We start from the raw sequence: 27,821 nt of genomic DNA on the forward strand, positions 1-27,821 counted from the left end.
GTGTGACAGAAAATGGCTTGGATGGCATTCTTGATGGGCTAAGAGCAGCCGGTACTTTAATTCCAAATCTTGAAGCCTCTGAAGTTTCAATGAAACAATTGGCTTATGAAAATGCTGATTGCAAGACTGCTCTTAAAGTCATGTACCAGAAGTCAGAAACAGAGATTGCTCAAATGAGTAAGCCTTGCCAGAATATTGACACCGAGACTCACAAATCTGCCCTCCTAGCAGCAGCTTTGTCTCCTTCAGCTCATCCTGCTAAAGACAGGCAATGCCGCGACCGGTGGCCTTCCAGCCTGAGTCTAAATGGGAGAACAAAGACTGTTGTGCCAGCTGATTGTCAGTCTTTTACTGAAGCTAAATTAGAAGCAATAGCTGGCTCTTCTAACACACAGTCTCCTGTGACAAATCTGCGCCATGCCGCTAAGGGCAGTGCTGGTTTGAATCTACTGACAGCAGAACTTGCTACTTTTCAGTTCCAGTTCCCTACGGTGGTTTATAAAATTAAGACATAGCATACAGGTCTGATTTCCACCTCAGACAGTGAGACTCATTCTTCATCGCTATTGCAGACTGTTTTTTCTCCTTTCCTCCCTGAACTTAAAATTCCTAATGAATTTACTTTACAGCAGTTGCAGAGTTTTGGAGCCACTTCATACACATGATTCTCCTTAAATACAATGTTTTCACCTACAGGACTCCTTTTTCCCCCAGACACTGCTGACAGAATAGTGATTTTAGAGTGGCTACACTCTAAATTGCCTAACACTGGATTTGATATTGCTGCTTATTTGCTTTTTTCTAAACAGGAACACGAATCCTTAATGAGTTCTTCTCTTCCCTATCAGTTTGGATTTCCTGATTATATTTGGGATAGTTTATTTTAACCCTCCTAAAAAATTCATGCCTGGTTTTGATTCAAACAGGTTCCTATTCAACACCTTTAGAGCGTTTTAACGTATAAGGACTCTGAAAATAACTGGCATTTTTTTTTTGCAGCTAATCAGAAAACTGACAGAGACCAGCCTACACGTCCACTGCATTTTGTGATTTTGTGTGAAGTGGGATATCTTTTTATCACATTTGGCTAATTCCTCTCTTTCTCCGATGCTAGATTTTAATTTACTCTCTTTGTTCTTGACACTGAAATATCTCTTGACAAATAGAACTATGCCTTTCTATGCTGCTCATGTTTACTCTCACATTTGCTCCCATACAGGATGCAAAGATGCACTTTCAGAAGGTAATCAACATGCTGATTCTGCTCTGAAATCTCTCTGACCATTATTTTCTAATGCAATTGACAGCCATACATTTTTTCACCAGGGAGCTAGGCAGCTGCATAAAACATTTTTTCCATTCCTCTGACACGAGCTAAGGATATTGTTGGTGGATGTCCTTCATGCGCTTTAACTCCTGTTAACTTTACCTTAAATCAATTAACTGTTCCCTTTCTTAATAAATTTTCTCCTATGAAATGCCATTGTAGGAAAGAGGTACCTCTGGAACGCCCTCTAGTGACGTACTAGCAGCTCCCCAACCCTTAGTGAGAGGGACCCATTCCTTTGATTACCTGGGGGCAGGGATACCCTACTGTTCTTACTTCCTCAGGTCCTATGTGGATTCCAAGTCACTGTATCTATCCCTATCGGCCCAGACATGCGCTGGTACCAAGGCCTGCAGAACCCCATTCTGGACTTTGCAAGGATCATGACCCCGACTCCGCCTCTACAGGCTCAGCAACCCCATGCGAAAGTCCATCGCACCCGTCCTTATCCTTGAAAGGCTGAGGGATGCCCGAAGGTGACATGGGGAATGCTGAAGACCTTGACCTCTGATGCCAGGACACAATTTCAGCATCATGATGTTCCAGTGGAATCGGAGACTTTTTTCATAGCCTTGATTACTCAGCTAAATATGAACTCTATGCTGATTTTAACACGTGTATTATTTGTTTTCTTGATACCTTCGTACTCAATGTATCTATCTTCCCCCTGAAACTTCTTCTAGTCATAGCTATAACTGGTGGATGCGTTTAGCTAAAGTGGCTAACGTCTCTCATCTTTGAGTGAAACATATGATATGCACACTACCTTAGGAAATTGTATACTCCCTGTTTGTACACAGCCTTTCCATATGGCACATGCCACAAACATGGGAAAGTGATTTTCTGGCTGGCTTTCTAAAGGTATCATTGGTTATACTAATCTCCATGATTGGGAAACAGTGACACAAAAGTTACCTCTGGATGCAATATTGTTATACACACCTAGAGTTGCAGCACCACCAGACACCTCTTGTGCTCGGATTGTGAATTGCAGTGAGAAAGCAACTCGCTGTCTGGACACAGGAAGGCCAACTTGGACCTGCTCACGTGTTCAACAGATTACTTTTAATTATGCTCATGTGCGCTTACCAGATAGCTGGTTTTTCACGTGTAATCAAAGAAGTTATAATTACATTCCTGCAAATTTATCTGATACTCAGTGCTGCCTCAGCAGACTGAAATGGGTCCTGCCTCGTTGCTCAATTTTAGAAAAGAATAGGCAGAGGATGTTACGCTCTCCTTTAGGAATATCTGCTAGACATCGTTATGTGATACAAGAACACATACATGAACATGAAGAGAACACAGTACCCCTGCTACCTTAACCTCTACTATCTTAAACTCTTCTTACAAAAAAAAATTAAAATTAAAAAATAAATAAATTTTAAATAAATAAAAAATGGTGAGAGACACACTCCTCCCAGAGTCTTGCTGGTTCAAGTCTCTGTGTGTATTTTATTATCAGAGTCTAATCCTTCCTTTGCTTTGGGAACGCCTCATCCAATAGCATATTTAAACAATCTTGAAATACCAAAACAGCGAAGAGCTTTCACTCTGACACCTTATGAGGAGAGAAAATGCCCCTGCAGTTCTGGACACATAGAAACAATTGACCATGTTTTCCTCCACTGCCAGTATTACACTAACATACGTGTTAGTTTTATTCTGCCGATCATACACAAATTCCCAGGACACACAAGGCAGTTCAATATCTCCTTACTGCTCCTTACATACGTCAGAGAAGAAGAAGAAGAAGAAGAGTTTGGATTTGATATCCCGCCTTTCACTCCCTTTAAGGAGTCTCAAAGCGGCTAACATTCTCCTTTCCCTTCCTCCCCCACAACAAACACTCTCTGAGGTGAGTGGGGCTGAGAGACTTCAGAGAAGTGTGACTGGCCCAAGGTCACCCAGCAGCTGCATGTGGAGGAGCAGAGACTCAAACCCAGTTCCCCAGATTACGAGACTACCGCTCTTAACCACTACACCACACAGAGGATGGTATGTGCCCTACAGGTCTAAAACAAAGGGCTTGATTTACATGTTTTATGTGTTTTTATCTACTGTTTGGTTAAGGACGGGAATGGGCGAATTCAGTTCGGATGACCATCATATCTACTACTGTGGGCAAGAATCCCGTAAAAGAAATGGAGTGGCCCTCATAGTCAACAAAAGAGTGGCAAAAGCTGTACTGGGATGCAATCTCAAAAATGATAGAATGATCTCGATACGAATCCAAGGCAGACCTTTTAACATCACAGTAATCCAAGTTTATGCACCAACTACTGGCGCTGAAGAAACTGAAATTGAGCAATTCTATGAAGACTTACAACACCTTATAGAAGTGACACCAAAGAAGGATGTTCTTCTCATTATAGGGGATTGGAATGCTAAAGTAGGGAATCAAGAGATAAAAGGAACAACTGGCAAGTTTGGCCTTGGAGATCAAAACGAAGCAGGGCAAAGGCTAATAGAGTTCTGCCAAGAGAACAAGCTGGTCATCACAAACAAGCTTTTCCAACAACACAAGAGACGACTCTACACGTGGACATCACCAGATGGGCAGCATCGAAACCAGTTTGATTATATTCTCTGCAGCCAAAGATGGAGACGCTCTATACAGTCAGCAAAAACAAGACCTGGAGCTGACTGTGGCTCAGATCATCAGCTTCTTATAGCAAAATTCAAGCTTAAACTGAAGAAAGTAGGAAAAACCACTGGGCCAGTAAGATACAATCTAAGTCAAATCCCTTATAAATACACAGTGGAAGTGAACAGGTTTAAGGATTTAGATTTGGTGGACAGAGTGCCTGAAGAACTATGGATGGAGGCTCGTAACATTATACAGGAGGCAGCAAGGAAAACCATCCCAATGAAAAGGAAATGCAAGAAAGCAATGTGGCTGTCCAACGAGGCCTTACAAATAGCGGGGGAGAGAAGGCAAGCAAAATGCGAGGGAGATAGTGAAAGATACAGGAAATTGAATGCAGATTTCCAAAAAATAGCAAGGAGAGACAAGAACGCCTTCTTAAACGAGCAATGCAAAGAAACAGAGGAAAGCAATAGAATGGGAAAAACCAGAGATCTGTTTAAGAAAATTGGAGATATGAAAGGAACATTTCGTACAAAGATTACCATAATACAGTGGTGCCCCGCAAGACGAATGCCTCGCAAGACGGAAAACCCGCTAGACAAAAGGGTTTTCCGTTTTTGAGTTGCTTCGCAGGACGAATTTCCCTATGGGCTTGCTTTGCAAGACGAAAATGTCTTGCGAGTCTTGAGTTTTTTTTCGCTTTCCCCCCCTTTTTCTAAGCCGCTAAGCCGCTAATAGCCTTTTAGCAGCTATTCCGCTAAGCCGATAAGCCTTTAATAGCCGCTAAACCGCTAATAGCGCTAATCCGCTAAGCCGCTAATAGGGTTGCTTCGCAAGACGAAAAAACCGCTAGACGAAGACACTCGCGGAACGGATTAATTTCGTCTTGCGAGGCACCACTGTAAAAGACAAAAGTGGAAAGGACCTAACAGAAGCAGAAGACATCAAGAAGAGGTGGCAAGAATACACAGAGGAATTATACCAGAAAGATTTGGATGTCTTGTACACCCCAGGTAGTGTGGTTGCTGACCTTGAGCCAGACATCCTGGAGAGTGGAGTCAAATGGGCCTTGGAAAGCACTGCTAATAACAAGGCCAGTGGAAGTGATGATATTCCAGCTGAACTATTTAAAATTTTAAACGATGATGCTGTTAAGGTGCTACACTCAATATGCCAGCAAATTTGGAAAACTCAGCAGTGGCCAGAGGATTGGAGAAGATCAGTCTGCATCCCAATCCCAAAGAAGGGCAGTTTCAAAGAATGCTCCAACTACCGCACAATTGCACTCATTTCACACACTAGCAAGGTTATGCTTAAAATTCTACAAGTCAGGCTTAAGCAGTATGTGGACCGAGAACTCCCAGAAGTGCAAGCTGGATTTCGAAGGGGCAGAGGAACCAGAGACCAAATTGCAAACCTGCGCTGGATTATGGAGAAAGCTAGAGAGTTCCAGAAAGACATCTACTTCTGCTTCATTGACTATGCAAAAGCCTTTGACTGTGTTGACCACAGCAAACTATGGCAAGTTCTTAAAGAAATGGGAGTGCCTGATCACCTCATCTGTCTGCTGAGAAATCTCTATGTGGGACAAGAAGCTACAGTTAGAACTGGATATGGAACAACTGATTGGTTCAAAATTGGGAAAGGAGTACGACAAGGCTGTATATTGTCTCCCTGGGCCACTGGGCCCATCACCACCTGGCAAATAGAAGGGGAAGAAATGGAGGCAGTGAGATGTACGGGAATATGTACGGGGGTGTGACCGCTGCCAAAGGGCAAAGGGGGGGCGGGCTGCCCCCGCAGGATTACTGGAACCCTTACCCACGCCGGGAAAACCCTGGGAGGTGGTGTCCATTGATTTTATGACAGATTTGCCCAAGTCCCGGGGAAAGACAGCGGTCATGGTAGTGGTCGACCTACTGACAAAAATGTGCCATTTTATAGCTTGCTCACATGCTGTAACGGCAGAGGAAACAGCCCGGTTGTTTGTAGAGCACATCTTCAGGCTGCATGGCGCCCCCTTGAGGGTTATCTCCGACCGCGGGAAACAATTTACTTCCCGGTTCTGGAGGAAGCTCATGAGCTTGCTGCAGGTGGAGGTGGGTTTCTCGACGGCGAGACACCCGGAGACCAACGGGCAAGCAGAAAGAGCGAACAGTATACTCCAGCAATACCTACGCTGCTACGTCAGCGAGAGGCAGAACGATTGGGTGGAGAAACTAGCGCTGGCTGAATTCGCGTACAATAACGCGGAACACGTGTCCACGGGAATGAGCCCATTCATGGCCAACCATGGGTGTCATCCCAGGGCCTTCCCGGGGAGTGGGGAGGAAAACTGGAGTGTACCCGCGGCAGAGCAGTTTGTGGAAGAAATGGAGGCCCTGCACCAGCAACTTAAGATGAACTTGGAGCGGGCCAAGGAAACTTACAAGAGGCAGGCAGACAAGCACCGCAGGGAAGGGGAGACCATACGGGTGGGGGACCGGGTGTGGTTGTCCACCCAAGGGCTACCTTTCAAAGGGGGGTGCAAGAAGTTGCAGCCTAGACGGCTGGGACCTTTTGAGGTAACACAGCAAGTTAATCCCGTGGCATTTAAGCGCAAGTTGCCTGATAGCATGAAAATACACCCGGTTTTCCACAGGTCCCTGCTCTCACCGCATAGGGAGGGGCGGGAATTCCAGGGGCAAGAGGGAGAAGTCACCACACACCCGCAGGTAGAAGAAAGGGAACACCATCACAGGGCCACGGAAATACTGGACTCAAGGTGGCGAGGGCGCCAGGTGGAGTATTTGGTAGCTTGGGAGGGGGAACCCGGGTCCGAAAACACGTGGGTTCCCACGGAAGCCTTCGATGACAGGTATCTGGTGGAGGTATTCCACCGCCGGTTCCCGGACAAACCCAAACCCCTGGAGAGATTCTGGGAGGAGCAATTTGGAACCACAGACGATGAAGAGGTTTTTGAGGGATTTTCTGACTCCGAGGAGGAGGGAGGAGAGGTTTCGGAGGAAGAAGAATCAGACTGGGAGGACCACCCCGTTGGCAGGTGTAAGAGCGGGTGGGAAGCAGGTTTCAAATCCACAGAAGATGGTGACAGTTCCTTCCGGGGGTTCCCCGCCTCGTCGGCCGACGAAATGGAAGAAGTTGATCGCACAGGTCGGTCCAGGGGTGGAGGGGGTTCTGGGGGGGGAGGTGGATGTCAGGGAACTGACATCGGAGCGAGAGGCGAAGGGGAGGCTCCTAGATGATGCTGGAGAAGGACCCAGCAGCAGGGGGAGAAACAGCTCAGTAGAGGGGGAAGCAAATCAGCGCAACACCAGGGATAAAGGGGGGCAGATGGGGGAATCGGAGAGAGGGCTCCAGGACTCTTCACTGGAACTCAGTGAGGAGGGCACAGGTCCTCCGCTACCCACGCCCTCCCTGCGCAGAAGACTCCCGCACAGTGAGAGGAGGAGGAGACTGGGTGTCAAACAACTTTTATGTTGGAAGAGGTTCAAGAAACGCCCACTGACGGATTCTGCCAGCGACTGAGGCAGCCACGATGAGAAAGGGCTGTGCAGTCAGAAAGGTTTAACAAGGCAAATTAGCCTAGAGAGGCACCAGTTTATGCACGAGTAACTCATACACACTACAACACGCTAGCAAGGTTATGCTTAAAATTCTACAAGGCAGGCTTAAGCAGTATGTGGACCGAGAACTCCCAGAAGTGCAAGCTGGATTTCGAAGGGGCAGAGGAACCAGAGACCAAATTGCAAACATGCGCTGGATTATGGAGAAAGCTAGAGAGTTCCAGAAAGGCATATACTTCTGCTTCATTGACTATGCAAAAGCCTTTGACTGTGTTGACCACAGCAAACTATGGCAAGTTCTTAAAGAAATGGGAGTGCCTGATCACCTCATCTGTCTCCTGAGAAATCTCTATGTGGGACAAGAAGCTACAGTTAGAACTGGATATGGAACAACTGATTGGTTCAAAATTGGGAAAGGAGTACGGCAAGGCTGTATATTGTCTCCCTGCTTATTTAACTTATATGCAGAATTCATCATGCGAAAGGCTGGGCTGGATGAGATTGCCGGAAGAAATATCAACAACCTCAGATATGCAGATGACACAACCTTGATGGCAGAAAGTGAGGAGGAATTAAAGAACCTTTTAATGAGGGTGAAAGAGGAGAGCGCAAAACATGGTTTGAAACTCAACATCAAAAAAACGAAGATCATGGCCACTGGTCCCATCACCTCCTGGCAAATAGAAGGGAAAGAAATGGAGGCAGTGAGAGATTTTACTTTCTTGGGCTCCATGATCACTGCAGATGGTGACAGCAGTCACGGAATTAAAAGACGCCTGCTCCTTGGGAGAAAGGCGATGGCAAACCTAGACAGCATCTTAAAAAGCAGAGACATCACCTTGCCAACAAAGGTCCGTATAGTTAAAGCTATGGTTTTCCCAGTAGTGATGTATGGAAGTGAGAGCTGGACCATAAAGAAGGCTGATCGCCGAAGAATTGATGCTTTTGAATTATGGTGCTGGAGGAGACTCTTGAGAGTCCCATGGACTGCAAGAAGATCAAACGCATCCATTCTTAAGGAAATCAGCCCTGAGTGGTCACTGGAAGGACAGATCATGAAGCTGAGGCTCCAATACTTTGGCCACCTCATGAGAAGAGAAGACTCCCTGGAAAAGACCCTGATGTTGGGAAAGATGGAGGGCACAAGGAGAAGGGGACGACAGAGGACGAGATGGTTGGACAGTGTTCTCAAAGCTACTAACATGAGTTTGACCAAACTGTGGGAGGCAGTGGAAGACAGGAGTGCCTGGAGTGCTCTGGTCCAGGGGGTCACGAAGAGTCGGACACGACTAAACGACAAAACAACAACAACAATGTTGGTCTACTGCAGTGATTTCAAACAATGTGCTGTGACACCCTGGGGTGCCTTGGATGATGGTCAGGGGTGCAGAGAGCAACATGGGCCTCTATCCCTCTTTCCTTCACTCCCTCGCATCTCTGCCTCCCATAGGCTTGCAGAGCTGTTTGTTGCAGCAGCCCTGGCTACAAGCTCCCCAGGCAAATGGTGCCTCTGGAGCTAGCCGGGGGGTACTTCCCAGGCCTCTGTGGGGCAGTGTGAGAAGGCATCTCTCTTTGGGGCAGGGGGGCAGCTCAAAGACCGGGGCACAAGCAGCAGCTGCCTGGAGAACTCCCAAGGAGAGGGGAAAGGAGTCTGAGGGAACACTCCACAAGGGAGGGTGTTTGAAAAAGGGTGAGAGGCTGCCGGCTCTGCAGACAAGGGGTGACATAGAATCACAGAATCATAGAATCATAGAATCATAGAGTTGGAAGAGACCACAAGGGCCATCGAGTCCAACCCCCTGCCAAGCAGGAAACACCATCAGAGCACTCCTGACATATGGTTCTCAAGCCTCTGCTTAAAGACCTCCAAAGAAGGAGACTCCACCACACTCCTTGGCAGCAAATTCCACTGTCGAACAGCTCTTACTGTCAGGAAGTTCTTCCTAATGTTTAGGTGGAATCTTCTTTCTTGTAGTTTGGATCCATTGCTCCGTGTCCGCTTCTCTGGAGCAGCAGAAAACAACCTTTCTCCCTCCTCTATGTGACATCCTTTTATATAGTTGAACATGGCTATCATATCACCCCTTAACCTCCTCTTCTCCAGGCTAAACATGCCCAGCTCCCTTAGCCGTTCCTCATAAGGCATCGTTTCCAGGCCTTTGACCATTTTGGTTGCCCTCCTCTGGACACGTTCCAGTTTGTCAGTGTCCTTCTTGAACTGTGGTGCCCAGAACTGGACACAGTACTCCAGGTGAGGTCTGACCAGAGCAGAATACAGTGGCACTATTACTTCCCTTGATCTAGATGCTATACTCCTATTGATGAGGCCCAGAATTGCATTGGCTTTTTTAGCTGCCGCGTCACACTGTTGGCTCATGTCAAGTTTGTGGTCAACCAAGATCCTTTTCACATGTACTGCTCTCAAGCCAGGTGTCCCCCATCTTGTATTTGTGCCTCTCATTTTTTTTGCCCAAGTGCAATACTTTACATTTCTCCCTGTTAAAATTCATCTTGTTTTTGCCCAGTTCTCTAATCTGTCAAGGTCGTTTTGAAGTGTGATCCTGTCCTCTGGGGTGTTAGCCACCCCTCCCTGTTTGGTGTCATCTGCAAATTTGATCAGGATGCCCTGGGGTCCTGAGGAATTCTGGTCTTGGGAAGGAGGCGTGAGCAGGCATGCTGAGAAGCTCCGCAGCGTGAATGCAAGGAGAAGTATAAATTAAAGGTGATTAAAACCTATTTAAGGATTTATGGACTGGAGGAAGGTTTTGGAGGGAACTTAAGAACAATTATATCTGAGCTTATCAGCATTTTAGCAGCTGGGCAATATCAAACGTCAAAAAGACGCGGAGGGCTTGCTGAGGGCTAGAAGAGCATGTCAAAAAAATAATACAGTCTCAAAACAAACAAAGCGAGACGCATCAGCTCTAACTTCCCCAAAAGCCACAGAAAGAAAGAAAAGCTTTGACAAAAGAGCAACGGAAATGCAGGAAGGCCAAATAATGTCAGAGTCACATGAGATGATTCACTTATTACGGTCTATTAAAGAAGACATTGGGGAGCTTAAGACAGAAATGTCAGCGATTAAACAGGATACATCACAAATGAGAATAGATCTACAAGTTTTAACATCTCATATGAACACACTTGAACAGCGTGTTAATGTCTTGGAGGAAATATCATTTGCAACACAAAGCCTGATGGACAAATGCTTACTCCAGTTGGAATCTGATATCGAAGGAAAAACCTTAAAATTTTAGGTCTTAAAAACCTTCCTCCTGAAGGAATTCAGGTAATTGAATATATAGAGAGCTGTTTAACGGAAATGCTGGAGCTACAGCTGGATTTAAAGGTGGAGATAAATGGTGTTAAAAGTTTTCCACTGAAAACCAAGAAAGCAAGAGGGGAAACATATATAACAATAATTCAATTTGCGTGCACAAGGGTGCGAGATTATATCCTTAAAACTTTCCGGGAAAAGTCGAATGCTAAACCCCTTGAATGGAGGGGAAATATAATTTCTATTTTTCCGGACTATGTTCCAATGGTGGCAGAAAAGAGACGATTATTTGCTCCTGCTCACAAACTAGCAAGGGAATTAAAAATACAACACTTTACAATATTCCCAGCTACTTTCTGCTTAAAGATAGATGATGAACTGCGCCGTTTTCAAAACCATGATAATGCGATATCCTACCTCCAAGCAATAAATTGTGGCTAAAGAGCCATGGTGAAGGGTAGGGGGGCTTTTCCTTTTTCTCCTACTCTAATTGAAAATGGTGTGGGGTAATGCCCTCCATTTTGAAGCTCTTCTTTGACCTGACCTTTCTGCTTGAAGAACCTCCAACTCATGTTGACTCACCATCTGAACAAAGTATCTTTGGCATAGAGCCATGAAACTCTAGATATATTAGTAATTTAATAATGGTGGAATTCTATATACCCTCAGGTTAATAGTCAACTGGTTTTATACCACTATTAAAGTCGAAATGCCGTGGAAATATTGATTTGTCATTCAATAAGTCTCAAACCATGTAATTATATGTTGTTTACTTATGTATATACCGTATTTTTCGCTCCATAGGGTGCACCGGATCATAGGTCGCACCTAGTTTTGGGAGGAGGAAAACAAGAAAAAATTATTCTGAATCCCAGAAGCCAGAACAGCAAGAGGAATCTGGCTTCTGGGATACCGTGTGGCTGTTCTGGCTTCTGGGATAACCGCGCCAAGCCTCTTCAGGGCAGCGGGATGAAGGCTTCCCCTGCCCGAAGAGGCTGTGCAGGGCTAAGACAGAAGCCACGACAGGCGCGTCCTGTCCCTTCTCTTCCTCCTCCGGCTTCGCATGACAGCCGCGTCGCTCAAGGGGCGCTGCGCAGAGAGGGAGAAGGCACAGCGCCCCTTCAGCGAAGCTGGAGAAGGAACAGAAGGAAACCCTTCTGTTCCTCCTCCGGCTTCCAGGTCAGGTGCGTCGCCGCAGAGCCAAGGAGCCTGCATTCGCTCCATAGGACGCACACACATTTCCCCTTCATCTTTGGAGGGGAAAATGTGCGTCCTATAGAGCGAAAAATACGGTAAGTTGATAATCAAAAGGGGGAAATGAAGCAAATCGACAATTCCTTTAAATCCTTATGTGCTAAGTCAAAAGCTCCCAACCATTATATTGGTGAAATTAGGAGCTCGAAGGGGTGAATGTTTGCGTCTTCTACAGAGCGGAAGTCATGCATTTTTTCTTTTTTTCTTTTGTTATCTATTTGTGTTTTATTGTTAAGTGTACTAAGTGTGAGGAGAACCTGAGCTTACAGGGTTAAACACCTCAGTTCGTATGTCCTGCCTTCTGAGGGGGCGGAGAGATCCTACGTCACACATCCGGGATCTGTTTCTTTGTTCTGTTATTCTGGATTCCTTTTTGTACGGAACAGAGATGTACTTTTTACCAGACACTGGATGATGATTTATACTGCTGTAAATAAACGCTTCTAGATTAGAGAAGCTGACTGGACTTTTGATTTATGCACACTAAAGGCAAGCACAGAGGGCAGAAGGCTAAAAGGCTAAATACGCCGTGTTTACTCTGCTGTGCTCAGAGGTCCGGGGAAAGCAGATATGAACCACGGAAGCCTGCAGGACCTTTACCCTGAGCAATATTTCACACTAAGTAGTTTTCTTTTTCCTTTTTTATCGTTAGTACTGTTACTATTATTATAAATTGTTGGTCATTTGTATATATTTGTGCCTACCTTTTCAGAACTCTTCCTATTTGTAGCTAGAGCTATTTCCTAGTTTCCTCTCTTTTCTCTCTCTATCCCTCTTTGAATATTTTCAAATACTAATTATTTGATTGGAAATACTTAAAATTTAATTACAGGGTGTATTAAATTGATCGGGTAGTATCTGCTCTCTATATATTTAGATATGTAAGAAGGTGAATTAACTTTGTTTCACAATCCATATGTTAAATACAAGCACGGTTAATAGATGTCTCTAATTAGAGTGATAATAATTTGCAATATATTTGGTTCATACTAAGCCTTCCCAAAACTTTGACAAAGATAAAAATAGAGGATGAGAGACCCTATAGATAAAAGCTGCAATTTATAATATGAGAATTATAGGTATGGATGCCAAGGGATTAAAGGAAAGGAAAAAACAGATCCTAACACTTAACTATTTTCAGTCATTAAAGGCTGATATAGGACTATTACAAGAAACACATTTGACAGAACAAGGGGCACAAACTTTGAAAAGTCAATGGGTAAAAGAAGTTTTTTCAACAAATCTAGATGAAAATGCAAAGGGAGTCACGATTCTATTTAGGAAAGGCTGGTGTCAGGGAACTGACATCGGAGCTAGAGGCGGAGGGAAGGCTCTCAAATGATGCTGGAGAAGGGCCCAGCAGGGAGAGAGGCAGCTCCGCAGATGGGGAAGCAAATCAGCGCAACACCAGGGATAAAGGGGGGCAGATGGGGGAATCGGCGAGAGGGCTCCAGGACTCTTCACTGGACACCAGCAGGGAGAGCACGGGTCCTCCGCTACCCACGCCCTCCCTGCGCAGAAGACTTCCGCGCAGGGAGAGTAGGAGGAGACTTGGCGTCAAACAACTTTTATGTTGGAAAAGGTTTAAGAAACGCCCACTGACGGATTCTGCTAGCGACTGAGGCAGCCACGAAGTGAAGGGCTGTCCAGACAGAAAGGTTTAACAAGGCAACATAGCCAGGAGAGGCGGCAACTTACGCACGAGCAACCCATACTCATTACAGCTGGTCTTATGAAACGCAAGCTATAATAAGAGAGGAAGATGGTCAGTGTTTAATAACTGTAATTAAAACAGAAGGGATAGAAATAGCAATAGTCGATGTCTATGCCCCTAATACTGATGACCATTAAGTTTATTCACAACTGTTTTAAGAAATTAAGCTCTTTATCACATCAGTATCTGATAATTGGTGGAGACTTTAATGAAATTTTAGACCCGCAGATGGACGCCACTTCTACAGCTAGGAAAAAAAAGACGAAGGTTAGAGAGAGAGAATTAATTATTATATGATATACTGGAATTTAGTGGATTCATGGAGACTACACCATCCTAAGGAAAAATCCTATACATATTTTGCAGGAATTCACAATACCCAGCACAGAATTGATTTTTTTTTTAACATCAGCATCACTACACTCCTTTACTAGCCGATGTGACATTGATATTCCCATTATAGCTGATCACTCAGCAGTAATATTGGAATGTAATCTATCCAATACCCAGGAAGGTATGAGGAGATGGTATCTTAATATATCATTACTAAATGATAAAAACTTCATTCAATATATAACGCAAGATACGCAAATATATTTTAAAAATAACTCCAAATCATTAACGCCAAGACTGAAGGAATGGGAAGGCTACAAAGCTTATATCAGAGGGAAGAAAATATCTTTCTCTGCCAACAAGGTCAAGATGCAAAAATTAAAAGAAAATAACCTAAAAAAAACTTTTAAAACATTATGGGGCAATATGGCAAATAACCCGTCTAGGGTTACATATGAAAGAATACAACAACAAACACTAGAACTGAATAATATACTAGCTCAAAAAATTGAGTTCAGCTTATTATGTCTAAGACAAACATATTGGGAACAGGGAGAAAGACCGACAAAAATTCTAGCTAATCATCTAAAGCAGAAGAAAATGAACCAAATAATGCCTTTAATAAGAAAGGGGGGGAAAATCACAGCGACCTCATCAACAGATATAAATAACAATTTTTTAAAATTCTACAAAAAGCTATATGAAGGGCCAGAAAATATACCAGAGGATGAGGTGGAAAACTTTTTTCAGGATATTAAACTACCAACCATTGAAGAATATCACAAAGATATGCTATCAGCCCCCCTGATATTGATAATGAAATAGAAACAATGGGTAATGGAAAATCACCTGGACCAGATGGTTTCCCTATAGAATAGTATAAAATATTCAAAAATTTATTAGTCCCCAGACTTCTAGAAGTTTATGAGGAAACAATATGAGTTTATGAGGTATAAAGGTGTCTATGCTGCAACATTTAATGAAGCTTTAATAATAATTATACCAAAACCTAACAAAGACCCCACTGAATGTGCAAATTACAGACCAATTTCATTAATGAATGTCGATGCAAAGATTCTGAATGCAATACTGGCTGAAAAATTACAAAAAGTCATCCAAGACTTGGTACTTAATAATCAAACAGGTTTTATAAAAACAAGACAAGCCACAGATAATGTAAGATTAACAATAGATTTGATAAATTTAAAGAGCAAGAGGAGTTTATGATAATGTCACTAGATGCAGAAAAGGCTTTCGATAGAATCTATAAAGAATTCATAGGGATCGTGTTATGTAAATTTGCCTTCCCTACAGAATACTGTAACTGGATTAAAATGATTTAGAAAAATCCAACATCTCGGACTGTTACAAATGGTAGAATATCTAATGTGATTAATCTAAAACAAGGAACAAGACAAGGATGCCCTCTGTCTCCGTTACTATTTAATCTATGCCTGGAACCACTAACAAGAGTCATAATTCAAGATGAGCGTATCAAGGAGGTAAAACACAACAAAGAAAATTACAAAATTGTATTATTTGCAGATGACAACCTTCTATTTATTACAAAACCAGAAGATACAATTCCAATAATTATGGAGAAAATAAAAACCTTTGGCTGAATATTGGGCTATTCCATAAATTGGACAAAATCAGAGATTTTGCCAATAGGGCATTGTATACAAATAGGCTACATTGTATAAAAACCATCAATTTTGGATGTGCAAAGACTTTATTAAATATTTGGGCATAATGATTTCATCAGATGTTAACCAAATTGTAAAATTACATTTGAATCAAATTATAAAATAAATTTATTTTGATATTGAAAGGTGGGGACCTCCAAACCTTTCCCTTTGAGGAAAGGTTAATGTCCTCAAAATGACTATTGTTCCAAAGCTTTTATACATTCTTAGAGGATTACCAATATATATTCCCAACTTATATTTTCAAAAAATAAATCAAATATTTAGATTGTGCCTGTGGGGTACAAAGCCGCCAAAAATATCATTACATAAAATGCAACTTCCAACTAAGGAAGGTGGTTTTGGACTCCCAAATCTGGAATTATATCACCAGGCCTACCTGCTGAGCAAGACAAATTGTTGGAGAGCAAGCAGGAATCCCAGTTGGGCTACTCTCAAATATAGTTTCATTGAATCTCTTGTGGGGTGGACCAATCTCAGCTACAACTATAAGAAATATCCCATTAATCTGGAGACTATTAAAGCACCCATAAAAATTTGGATGAACGTATATAAAAATACTAAGGATGACCCTTACCAGCATGAGAAATTAACAATATGGGCCAACCCAAAACTAAAAATTGGAAATCAAGTACAGTGGTACCTCGGGTTACAGACGCTTCAGGTTACAGACTCCGCTGACCCAGAAATAGTACTTCTGGTTAAGAACTTTGCTTCAGGATGAGAACAGAAATCGTGTGGCGGCAGCGGGACGCCCCATTAGCTAAAGTGGTACCACAGGTTAAGAACAGTTTCAGGTTAAGAACGGACCTCCAGAACAAATTAAGTTCCTAACCCAAGGTACCACTGTAATAATTTGGCAAAACTGGATGAAAAAGGTATTTTGACACTGAATCAATTAATTGATGAGAACTACAAATTTGTGGAATATAAGACTTTGCAGGTAAAGTATGGATTAACCAGTGAAATACACTGGCAATATATCCAATTGAAACATATGTTGGAAAAGCAGTTTGGCCCTGATGCTATAGCAGCATCGGAAACACCCATGCTGTTACAAGATTTAATCTCTGCAACAAAAACAAAAAATCCTACACTTGCCCTATATAAAACTTTACTTAACAGGAAGAAATACGATTTAGAATATGAAAGACAAAAATGGAGTAAAGAGCTAGGAGTACAGATAGCAAATGATATAATAATAGTAATAAATTTTATTTATACCCTGCCCTCCCCGGCCAGAGCCGGGCTCAGGGCAGCTAACATCAATAAAATTTCAGTAAATAATAAGGAAAAAAAAGAAAAGGCTTCTGGTTGGCCGCGCGATTAATGGTGGACGGGAGCTCTTTCGGAAGAAAGAGCCCCAGCGTTTTGAAGATTGGGGCGACCGCGAGAGTGTCGCGGAGCCCCCAAAAAACCTCAGATCGGGCTTTCTGAGGACCTGGTGTTCTGGCAGGTACCCTTAGTGACTCCTCTGCTCCCCGGTAAGCTCTAATAAGAGCCCCGAGAGCGAGCGGGGTTGGAGACGCGGGTACTGTGGAATTTACTCACTTTCTTCATAGCGCGAAGCTCCAAGTCCGGCAATTGTGAGCGACCAATTTCTCCGACCAAATTATCAAGGATTGGACAATTGTGAGTAAAAAAGATTTTAATTTGGACAGTTAATTGGAACGAAAGGGATTTAAATTACGGAGGTCAATCCCTTTCCGCTGAAGTAAAAGTGAAAGCAGTTACCGCTGACCAAAGCCGTAACTTTAAAAGACCTGTCAAAACTTCCAAGGAAATATGTCAAACCCCTCTTTCTGCAGGGGGAAGGGGGGAGAATTTGATTGATTTGAGACCCTGCTTGAGATAGACTTGACAGTGGATTAGACTCTTTCTTTTTAGAAGCGGTTCTCCCGGCAGGGGAAGGCTAGACTCCATTATTATGTCACAAAGGGAGCAGATACATTCAACTTTCGTTTTCCTCTTTGGGGATTACAAAGTAACTGCTGCTATCTGAGATTGTTAAAATAGCACACAGAGTTTCTTTTACCCTCCTTGAACTGTTTGAACTAATTTTGTGGTTCCAATAAAATAAAATAAAATAAGGAAAGAGAATAAGACTTTGAAAGAGGGAAGCTGTTGGGCTGCCTGCTGCTGCCTGCGCACTAAAAACCTGGTGGACTCTGACTGGGTGAGCTGACCTTGAAACTTTGGAATAGCTATGGAATAGCTATGGCTAATGGGGTAGATAAGTCTGAGAAAAGTAAAAGTAAAGATAGAAGACCTTCTAAAGCACCAACTTTTGAAGAGTCGGTGATGCAAATGTTAACAGACATAAGAGCAGGTGTGAGAGGAACTCAGCAGACTGTACAGGAGTTGAAACAAGAATTTGTAGATGTGAAAAAAGGCATTCAAGAGGTCAGGGAGGAAGTTGCTGCCCACGAAACAAGACTGAAGGAATTGGAAACAGTGAGAGTGCCTGACGTGGAGAAGATTCAACAGGATGCCCTCAATGCAATTGCTTTTTTACAGATGAAGGAACGGGAGAATCCACTGAGAGTAAGAGGCGCACCCCAATTGGAACAAGATAATCTTAAGGATTGACATTGGGTCTACATTACAAAAAAAGCTTGAAGATTAAAGATAAGCCAATTGTTTTGTTTAAGGAGATTCCAAAGCATTTTTTGAACCTAAGGAATAACTACGCAGACTTGGCTGGAACTCTGAGAAGGAAGAACATCTTTTTTAGGTGGGAATTTCCAGAAGGCCTCTCCTTTAAATTTCAAGGAAGGAAACAAAGAATTAGGACCGTCGAAGAAAAAACAAGGTTCCTGGAAAAAAATGCCAAGGGTCTGGGATTGGAAAGTGAGCAGACGCCAGGGGCAGGCGCAGGATCTCCTGAATAGTTTAAGATGGTATTGAGAATATATTCATGGAATGTTAATGGTTTGAACTCACGACCAAAAAGGAACCAAGTATACCATGTGTTAGCAAAACAGAATTTGGACATAATTTGTTTGCAAGAAACTCATGTTACTAGATTACACAGAAAAGTCCTTCAGAATAAGAGACTTGGTCAAGAATTCATTTCATCTGACAAAGTGAAGAAAAGAGGAGTGGTCGTTTACATGAAAGAAAAATGGAATCCCAAAATGATGTTCAAAGAGGAGGGAAGATATATTGCAGTAGAAATCAATGCACAAGGCGAAAAATATTTGCTGTTGGGAATTTATGCACCAAATGATGGCAAAGCAGAATTTTTTAAGAACTTGGAAACAAGACTTCTGGACTATTTGGATTATAAATTGATTTTGATGGGGGACCTGAATGGAGTTGCATCAACGCTTATGGATAAAACACAGACACAGAAAGTAATGAATGCTGGCAGATTACCAAAGGTTTTTTTTGACCTGTCAGACATATGGAGAGTGAGAAATCCAACTGAAAAAGACTTCACATTCTATTCAGATACAAATCAAACAGAAGTGGGGTGCTTCTTGCCCCCATCTTTGGACAGTGTCCTTCTGGCCCCATTAAGACTTCCTCTAAGTCATTTCTAAAAAGATTAAACAATGGGGGGGGCAGAATACAATCCTATCTGACCCCTCTTAACATTGTGATTTTGTTAGAGAGTTGCCCCAGCAACCTACATGTTGCTATCACTATATAAGGCTTTTATAAGGTATAGGAGTCTCTTGTCCTCCATCACTGAATACAACTTTGACCATAATTTGGATCTAGGGATGGCGTCAAAGGCAGATTTTAGGTCCATAAAGGCCATATATAAATGGCCTTGGAGTGGTCCTAGTATATTTCTCTGCTAGGTGTGACAGCACAAGACAGTGGTCAGATGTTGAGTACTTCGTACGGAAAGCAGCCTTGGCTTCAGAGGTTATGTTATTATCCTCAAGAAATGTTGCTAATTTAAAGCAAATGAAATGGGCATATAATTTCCCCATTATGGAAAGCAAACTAATTAGCCTATAGTTGCCAAGATCTATAGGTTGTCCTTTCTTGTAAATTGGGACCACAATTGTATACTTCCAGCTAACTGGGATTTTACCTGAATTATTTACCTCTGTGAAAAGAGAATGTGCAAACTGCTGTATTTTAAAAATAATAATAAAAGGATAAAGGACCAACCTGATGCAACTTTGGCGAATAGTCTCTCTTGCTTTCTGATAGCTCGCATTGTTGACAATAGTTTGAAATGCCTGGATTGGATCAATGACCTGTCCCCATACTTTAGACCCAAGCTTATCCAGGATCACCATGAAACAGTGGAGCGCAGGCCAGAAAGGATTGATGCTTTCATCTAAAAAAACAAACAAAAAAAAACAAATCAAAACATGCTTAGATGGGAAATAGCACTTAGAAGACAATAAAAACATGTAAATTTAAAAACAGTAAAGAAAAACTTGTTGGGTACAAGAGAAAAAATGTAAAAATCCAGTATCAGGCAACACCTTTTATCCAGACCAACCAAAACTTCCAAAAAATAAGTGAACGAGTTCTTTGGAAGGCTCCATCAGGTTGAATTTCAACCGAGGATCATTCCACGCCAAATCACAAATCACCTGATTTTAATATTTGACCGTGCTCTCACGACTCAGATTTTCTTCAGGTTTTTTTATGTGTCATGGTACTGCCGGAGAATGCCAGGGAGGAGCAGGAACAGGCAGAGGGAGGTGGGCAGGAAGTGGCGATTGAGTGATCAGAGTGATCTGATCTCTGAGTGATCAGAGGTACTTATTGCAAAGAGCATTCACAAGCCATCACCACTATGAGATAACCTCAAATAAATTTTTAAAGATTTTTTGGTCCAAAATTGGGCACAGGAGAATTTTTTGAAAATTTCAATTTTTGTGCAATTTAGGCTAATGCAATTTCTGTGTCAGTTTAGAAAAAAACTCCTGTTTCGCTTATTTTTCAACCGATTGGGCTTATTTTGGTATCAAAATAAAGCTAATTGTGGTCTCTTTCAAAATAAGGTATAAAAATGGTATTAGGTGCCACAGAAAAAGGTCACCAACCATTCAAAGTGAATTTTTGTCATTTTATTCCCGGTATGTTCAATAAGCCATAGCGCACAAACCACAACTAACACGTGTATCATACTTTTGTTGTAGAATGGGCTAACCATGTACTTATTATGCTGTAAAAATAAGGAGGGCGTTTTTTGTGGTTATAAAATAAATTGATTTTGAAGTTTTTTTTTTACAAAAAAAAAAATATTACTTTTTTGGACAGGTTTAAGGTCTCTTTGAGCCTGAAATAACTCACACATTCGTGAGAATAGTTAAAATTGTACCCTCTGATGTTACAATGTCATCTGATGTATTTAAAAAAATAAGTTTTATTGATTATTTAATAAAAACAAAATACGTCTCAGAGCCCTTGTTCATTTTATTGTGTAAAACACTTTTGCAATGATATGGTCAAAGCTGTTTTGTTTCCCATACATGTAATATGGTCAATGATGCTGGTTTTTTAAAATAAATTTTATTGGATTTTTCAATTTTATATTCAACCAAATAACACAATGTAACATTTGTCATATAAAAAACACACACACAAAAACCTTCCTCATGACTTCCCTCAACTTCCCCTTCCGGTTCTTTAAATATTTATTACTTCTGCTTAATTTTTGTCTTATTTTTATGATCTTATAGCTCAATATTCTTAAATCCCCGCGACAGGGTGAGCTCCCGTTGCTCGGTCCCTGCTCCTGCCCACCTAGCAGTTTGAAAGCACGTCAAAGTGCAAGTAGATAAATAGGTACCGCTCCGGCGGGAAGGTAAACGGCGTTTCCGTGTGCTGCTCTGGTTCGCCAGAAGCGGCTTAGTCATGCTGGCCACATGACCCGGAAGCTGTACGCCGGCTTCCTCGGCCAATAAAGCAAGATGAGAGTTGCAGAAATTAATTAAATCAATCTGAAGAAGGTGCAACCAAATTGATTTCTGCTCCTTGGGGCTTATCCACACTTACCAAGTGCCAGAGGTTTATTTAAAAGGTGGTCCCTCACCTGGGTTACAAACAGAGGTGGTATAGAGGTGAATTCTAAATACATTACTTCTAAATACATTACTTCTGGTAAATCAGCCACCATAGCCATTAGAAGGCAGTGAAAATGTGTGTCCTAGGCTTTTTACACTCATCTAAAAAGACTCCCCCTTCATGGATCACTGCCTTGCCGTGGCGAAGGGGCTTGAATAACTCAGAGAAGCTATGAACTATGCCAAGCAGGGCACCCAAGATGAACAGGTCATAGTGGACAGGTTTGACCAAACGTGATCCACCTGGAGCAGGAACCGGCAAGCCACTCCAGTATCCCTGCCAAGAAAACTCCATGGACAAAGACAACAGGCATATAAAAGCTATGATGCTGGAAGATGAGCGCCTCAGGTCGGAAGGCGTCCAACATGCTACTGAGGAAGAGCGGAGGACAAGTACAAGTAGATTCAGAGCTGATGAAGCGGCTGGGCCAAAGCCGAAAGGACGCTCAGTTGCGGATATGCCTGGAAGCGAAAGGAAAGTCCAATGCTGTAAAGAAAAGTATTGCATAGGAACCTGGAATGTAAGAACCATGAACCTGGGTAAGTTGGATGTGGTCAAAAATGAGATGGCAAGAATAAATATTGACATCCTGGGCATCAGTGAACTAAAAAGGACGGGAATGGGCGAATTCAGTTTGGATGACCATCATATCTACTACTGTGGGCAAGAATCCCGTAAAAGAAATGGAGTGGCCCTCATAGTCAACAAAAGAGTGGCAAAAGCTGTACTGGGATGCAATCTCAAAAATGATAGAATGATCTCGATACGAATCCAAGGCAGACCTTTTAACATCACAGTAATCCAAGTTTATGCACCAACTACTGGTGCTGAAGAAACTGAAATTGAGCAATTCTATGAAGACTTACAACACCTTATAGAAGTGACACCAAAGAAGGATGTTCTTCTCATTATAGGGGATTGGAATGCTAAAGTAGGGAATCAAGAGATAAAAGGAACAACTGGCAAGTTTGGCCTTGGAGATCAAAACGAAGCAGGGCAAAGGCTAATAGAGTTCTGCCAAGAGAACAAGCTGGTCATCACAAACAAGCTTTTCCAACAACACAAGAGACGACTCTACACGTGGACATCACCAGATGGGCAGCATCGAAACCAGATTGATTATATTCTCTGCAGCCAAAGATGGAGAAGCTCTATACAGTCAGCAAAAACAACAACAAAAAGACTCACTCATTCCTGTGATCCAATGCAAGACTGTTAAGTAAGTAGACACTATATTTTAAGTTTACTTTATAAGATTATAAGTTGTTACCCTATTCTTTTTTTAAGAGGGAAACCAAAGGGAAGACAGTTTATAAGCTGGAATTGCTCAGAAGAGATAAGGTTTTGCAGCCTAGTTCCAAAGCTTCTACATTTTGCTGCCAAATACGGGGTTTTAATACTCTGCTTAACCCACACACAGGAGATTGGATGGATAAATTGTAATAAATATTTCCTTTCCATATAATGTATAATATAATTATAATACATATAATGGGGTGGAGAACTGACTTGATGCTGAATTCATGGGCAACTTGTAACCCCTGCAAGTCTTCCATGCTGCCTACTGCAGGTGATCAAGCTGTTGCCTGACTGCAAAAATTTGCTTAGTTTATCTTTTGATTGCGATATTTTTATTGTTAATAGTGTTTTTTATTATAAATGCTGCATTGATTTGTTAAGCATATAATATGACTTTTGCTTTAATTGTGATGTTTCACTGACAATTTGTTAATTATTCTGTATGATTCATCCTGCATCTGTGATGTTCTTTTATGTTCTATCATGTTGTTATTATTTATTGTTTGTAAGCCGCTTTGGGATTCATTCGAGTGAAAAGCAGGATAGAAATATAATCAATCAATCAATTTTAACACTCTCCTTAACTGGATGTTGCTATATGTCTTGCCTTTGCTTGGCTGGCTTCCTTATCCCTGTGTTTTAATATGTAACGGCCTCCTTCCACAGAGCTGGCAAACTGACAAAGTAACAGATAATAGGAAAATTTTCACTGATATGACTGCATTTGAATGGTTATGGTGCTCCCAAGTGGTGAATGCAATACAACAGCACTGCTTAACAAACAGTAAGAAATGAAGAAAGTCTGAAAACCTAATGATTTTAAGAATTAACTGTGCTGACAGAAGATTTTAAGCAGAAGTAAATATATATGAGGCAATGTTATAATGGGGGGGGGGTTAATGTTGCTGAACTGGATGCTTTTCTCATGAAGCAGCTACAACAAATGTACTATGGATAAATGAGTGAGAGTTGCAGAAATTAATTCATAGAATAGCAATCTGAAGAAGGTGCAACCAAATTGATTTCTGCTCCTTGGGGCTTATCCACACTTACCTTGACAACCAAGAAGGAATAACCAATTCTTTTTTAGGATACTTTTGAAATTTATATAAGGCAGGAATAGCGGAAGAACAGGACATAATAAAGTATTTCCAAGGGAAAGAAATTCCCAAAATACCAGAAGAGAAGATTGACCAACTAAATTCGCCAATTACCATGATGGAGATGCACCAGATTATTTCGCATTCAAAGTTGGGCAAATCACCTGATCCAGACGGGCTACCAGCAATCCATTATAAGAAATTGGAAGAGACATTAGCCATACCAATGAAATCACTTATGAACAAAATAATCTAAGATGGTAAAATCCCAGATTCATGGCAAGAAGCGAACATAATTCTAATCCATAAACAAGGATCGCCTTGTGAATCTGTTACCAATTATCGGCCTATCTCACTTTTAAATGACGATTACAAACTGTACGCAGGAATTCTGGCCAACAGACCGAAATCGGTACTAAAGGATGTAATTAATCAAGATCAGGCCGGATTCCTCCCAGACCATCACATGAAAACTAACGTGAGAGTAGTGATAGATTTAATTGAGTATTTAGACCTAAAGCCAAATAAGAAAGTTGCTTTCATGTTAGTGGATGCCAAGAAGGCTTTCGATAATTTATCATGGAAATTTTTAAAGAAAGCTATTGACCTAGCTATAATGGGAGAACAATTTACCAAAGGCATAAAAGCTATTTATGAAAAACAAAAAGCCAACCTAATAATCAATAATGCAGAAACAGAATATATATCAATAGAAAAAGGCCCACTCTCCATAGCTGTCAACATTTCCCTTTTTTTAAGGGAAATTCCCTTATTCCGAATAGGATTCCTTGCAAGAAAAGGGAAAAGTTGACAGCTATGCCACTCTCTCCTTTATTATTCATATTGACTTTGGAAATACTAAACTTGGTATTGAGGAATGAAGAAGAAATTAAAGGAATTACCCTGGGCCAAAAGGCTTTCAAAGTGAAAGCCTTTGCAGATGATTTAATCATTACAGTAGAAGACCCAGAATCGAGTATACCTAAAGCGTTGGAAAAAATATCAGCATTTGGTGAGGTTTCTGGATTGTACTAGATTTAAACTCAACAGATCAAAAACAAAACTAATGATTAAAAATTTAAGGGGTTAGGAGAAAAAGGAGCTACAGGATAAAACGGGTTTGATGATAGTGAAAGAAGCAAAATATCTCAGAATTGAAGTAACAATGTAAAATATTAACCTTTTTTGATGATAATTATAATAAATCTTGGAAAGAATTTTTTTTAAAATTGGAAATTTGGACCAAACTAAAACTTTCATTTTGGGGGAAAATCTTGGTAATAAAAATGAATGTGCTCCCCGAAATGATCTTCCTTTTTTCAAATGATCCCGATTATAGGGAAAATTGAATGTTTAGATAGGTGGAGAAAAGATTTGACAATGTTTATCTGGCTGAGTAAGAAATCCCGTATAAATAACAAATTACTGATGGGTAAGAAAGAGAGAGGGGGCTTTGCACTTCTAAATTTAAGAAAGTACTACGAGGCAGCGTTCCTGACGTGGATTAAGGATTGGATCTTGTTAGAGAAGACAGATTTACTGGACTTGGAGAGTTACAACAACAGATATGGGTGGCTTCTTCTTTTTCTTCTTTGGCGATCACTCGTAGCCAAGTAAGATTGTCTTCCATAGACACGGTTTTAACAAAGAGTCCCTAAGTGACTGTGGAGGCCAATTCTGGACCCACACGTCCTTTCACAGTGGGGACATTGATTTCCGGGCAGGAGTTGTTCACGGTGTGGATTTGCCAAGCGTGCCTTCCTCTTAGCACGTTTCTCCCTTGCATCCTGAGTTTGAGTGTCTTCAAAGCCCAGGACACCTTTGGTAAAGGCTGTTCTCCAACTGGAGCGCTCACAGGCCAGCATTTCCCAGTTGTCAGTGTGCATGCCTACCTTGGCTACAATAAAGTCAAAGTCCACAGTGGGTTTACTAATCATATAGTTAGGAATGCCCTCTATAAGGTGTGGACTGATACCAACCATTACTTGAACCTCAAACGCCATGGTGGCTGTCCCCATTAGAGGCCTTCGCAGTTAAAAATATAAATATGAATAGCAATTGGGGAACTTACAGCCAACTACTAAAAGAAGATCAAGGGCAAATGAAATTGAAATCATTTGAAGAGATAAGGCATTATCTCACCGATTGGCTACAATACCACCAGTTAAATAATGTATCAGATAAAAAAATAGGTTTCGGAAAAGAAGAATCCAAATTACAAATTATATTATTAAAGAACAATAAGAAATTATTATCTAAAATTTAAGATCTATTACTTGAATGGGACCTGAAAAATGAGCAAATAAAAGATGTTATGGTAAAACGGGCCCAGGACATCTGCCACACAATGCAGATGGAGCAGTGGGAAAAACTTTGGAGACCAGACATCAGATTTACCGCCTGTTACACCATTATGGAAAATCTGGTAAAAATGTTATATAGGTGGTATATGACACCCTCTAAATTAGTCAAGGTATATAAACTAAAATCCAACCTGTGTTGGAAATGTAATAAAATTGAGGGGACAATGTTCCATGTATGGTGGGGATGTGAGAAAGTTAAGAACTTCTGGGGATGTATCCATGAAGAATTAAAGAAAAAAAAGTTTGAAATTTCTAGAGAGAAGAAACTGGAGGCGTTCCTATTGGGTATTTTAGGAAATGACATCCCACAGGATAAGAAAAGGATGTTTTTATATGCCACAGTCACAGCCAGATTGCTACCTGCTAGAAATTGGAAAGGAGACATCATTCCCACTAAAGAAGATTGGATAATTAAATTATGTGAATTTATAAGATTGGCCAAATTAACGGCAGCCATAAGAAATCAGTCCAACCAAAATCTAAGGAAGGAATGGCAATGTTTTGAGGACTATATGAAAAAACACTGCTCTAAGAATAATATATTGCTATGCGTAGAATAAGTATGTAAAGATGAATCAAACTAAGGTAAAATTAATAATGGATATATATTGGATAATACAAGACACAATGTTAAACTATTTATAGTATAAAGGATGTCAAGTTGTGGTGGAGGGAAGCTACATGGGTGAAAGTTTTAGTATTTCTTTATTTTTGTGTATATGGATTTTGTTTTGTTTTTTTCCAAAGTATGATATGCAAAATGGAATGATGATTTTTCTTTTACTTTTTCATTTTGAATAAATAAAAAAGTTTTTTTAAAAAAGAAACTAGCTGTCAGCCATCATATACTATACCATAACATTTCCACATTAAGTAAGTTACTTGGCGTACAAGTTCTGTGAAAGGAATGATTTTACCTTAAGAGAGTGGACACTCAGACTGTTTTTAATTTGCTTGTATCACTGCCCCCAATGATTATTAGTTACTTACCCTCCGTTGGTTTCTTCATGGCCTTCATTATGCACGGCATGAAGTCAATCTGCTTGTCTGGGCCAAACAACAACAAATCCATGGCTTGTTCTTCCAGCACCATCAACAACATACAGATACCTACAACAATGAAAATGAGGAAGTTCAGAAGCTATCACTGGGTGTTGGCTTAACTCCCGATCTTAATCCACAACCAAAACAAAACCTACTTTTGTCATTGCACCTGCTAGCATGCCACTCAAACTTTTAATCTCTGGAGC

The 27,821-nt window shown here is 41.4% G+C and overlaps 1 protein-coding gene across 1 annotated transcript in view; it reads right to left on the reverse strand.

Moving 5' to 3' along the window:
* LOC308467673 (putative helicase senataxin) overlaps window positions 1-27,821 on the reverse strand; it is a gene marked incomplete at its 3' end in the record, with an annotated part of 142,182 nt that overhangs the window by 47,502 nt on the left and 66,859 nt on the right. Inside the window, exons 6-7 of the mRNA XM_080989392.1 lie at window positions 27,562-27,681; window positions 19,896-20,067 (exon numbers count right to left, since the gene is read on the reverse strand). Of these exons, the coding sequence (XP_080845518.1) occupies window positions 19,896-20,067; window positions 27,562-27,681 (292 nt within the window). The remainder of the gene's footprint in view (window positions 1-19,895; window positions 20,068-27,561; window positions 27,682-27,821) is intronic.

The sequence above is a fragment of the Podarcis pityusensis genome (assembly GCF_964106645.2).
Source record: "Podarcis pityusensis genome assembly, chromosome: W".
NCBI lineage: Eukaryota > Metazoa > Chordata > Lepidosauria > Squamata > Lacertidae > Podarcis > Podarcis pityusensis.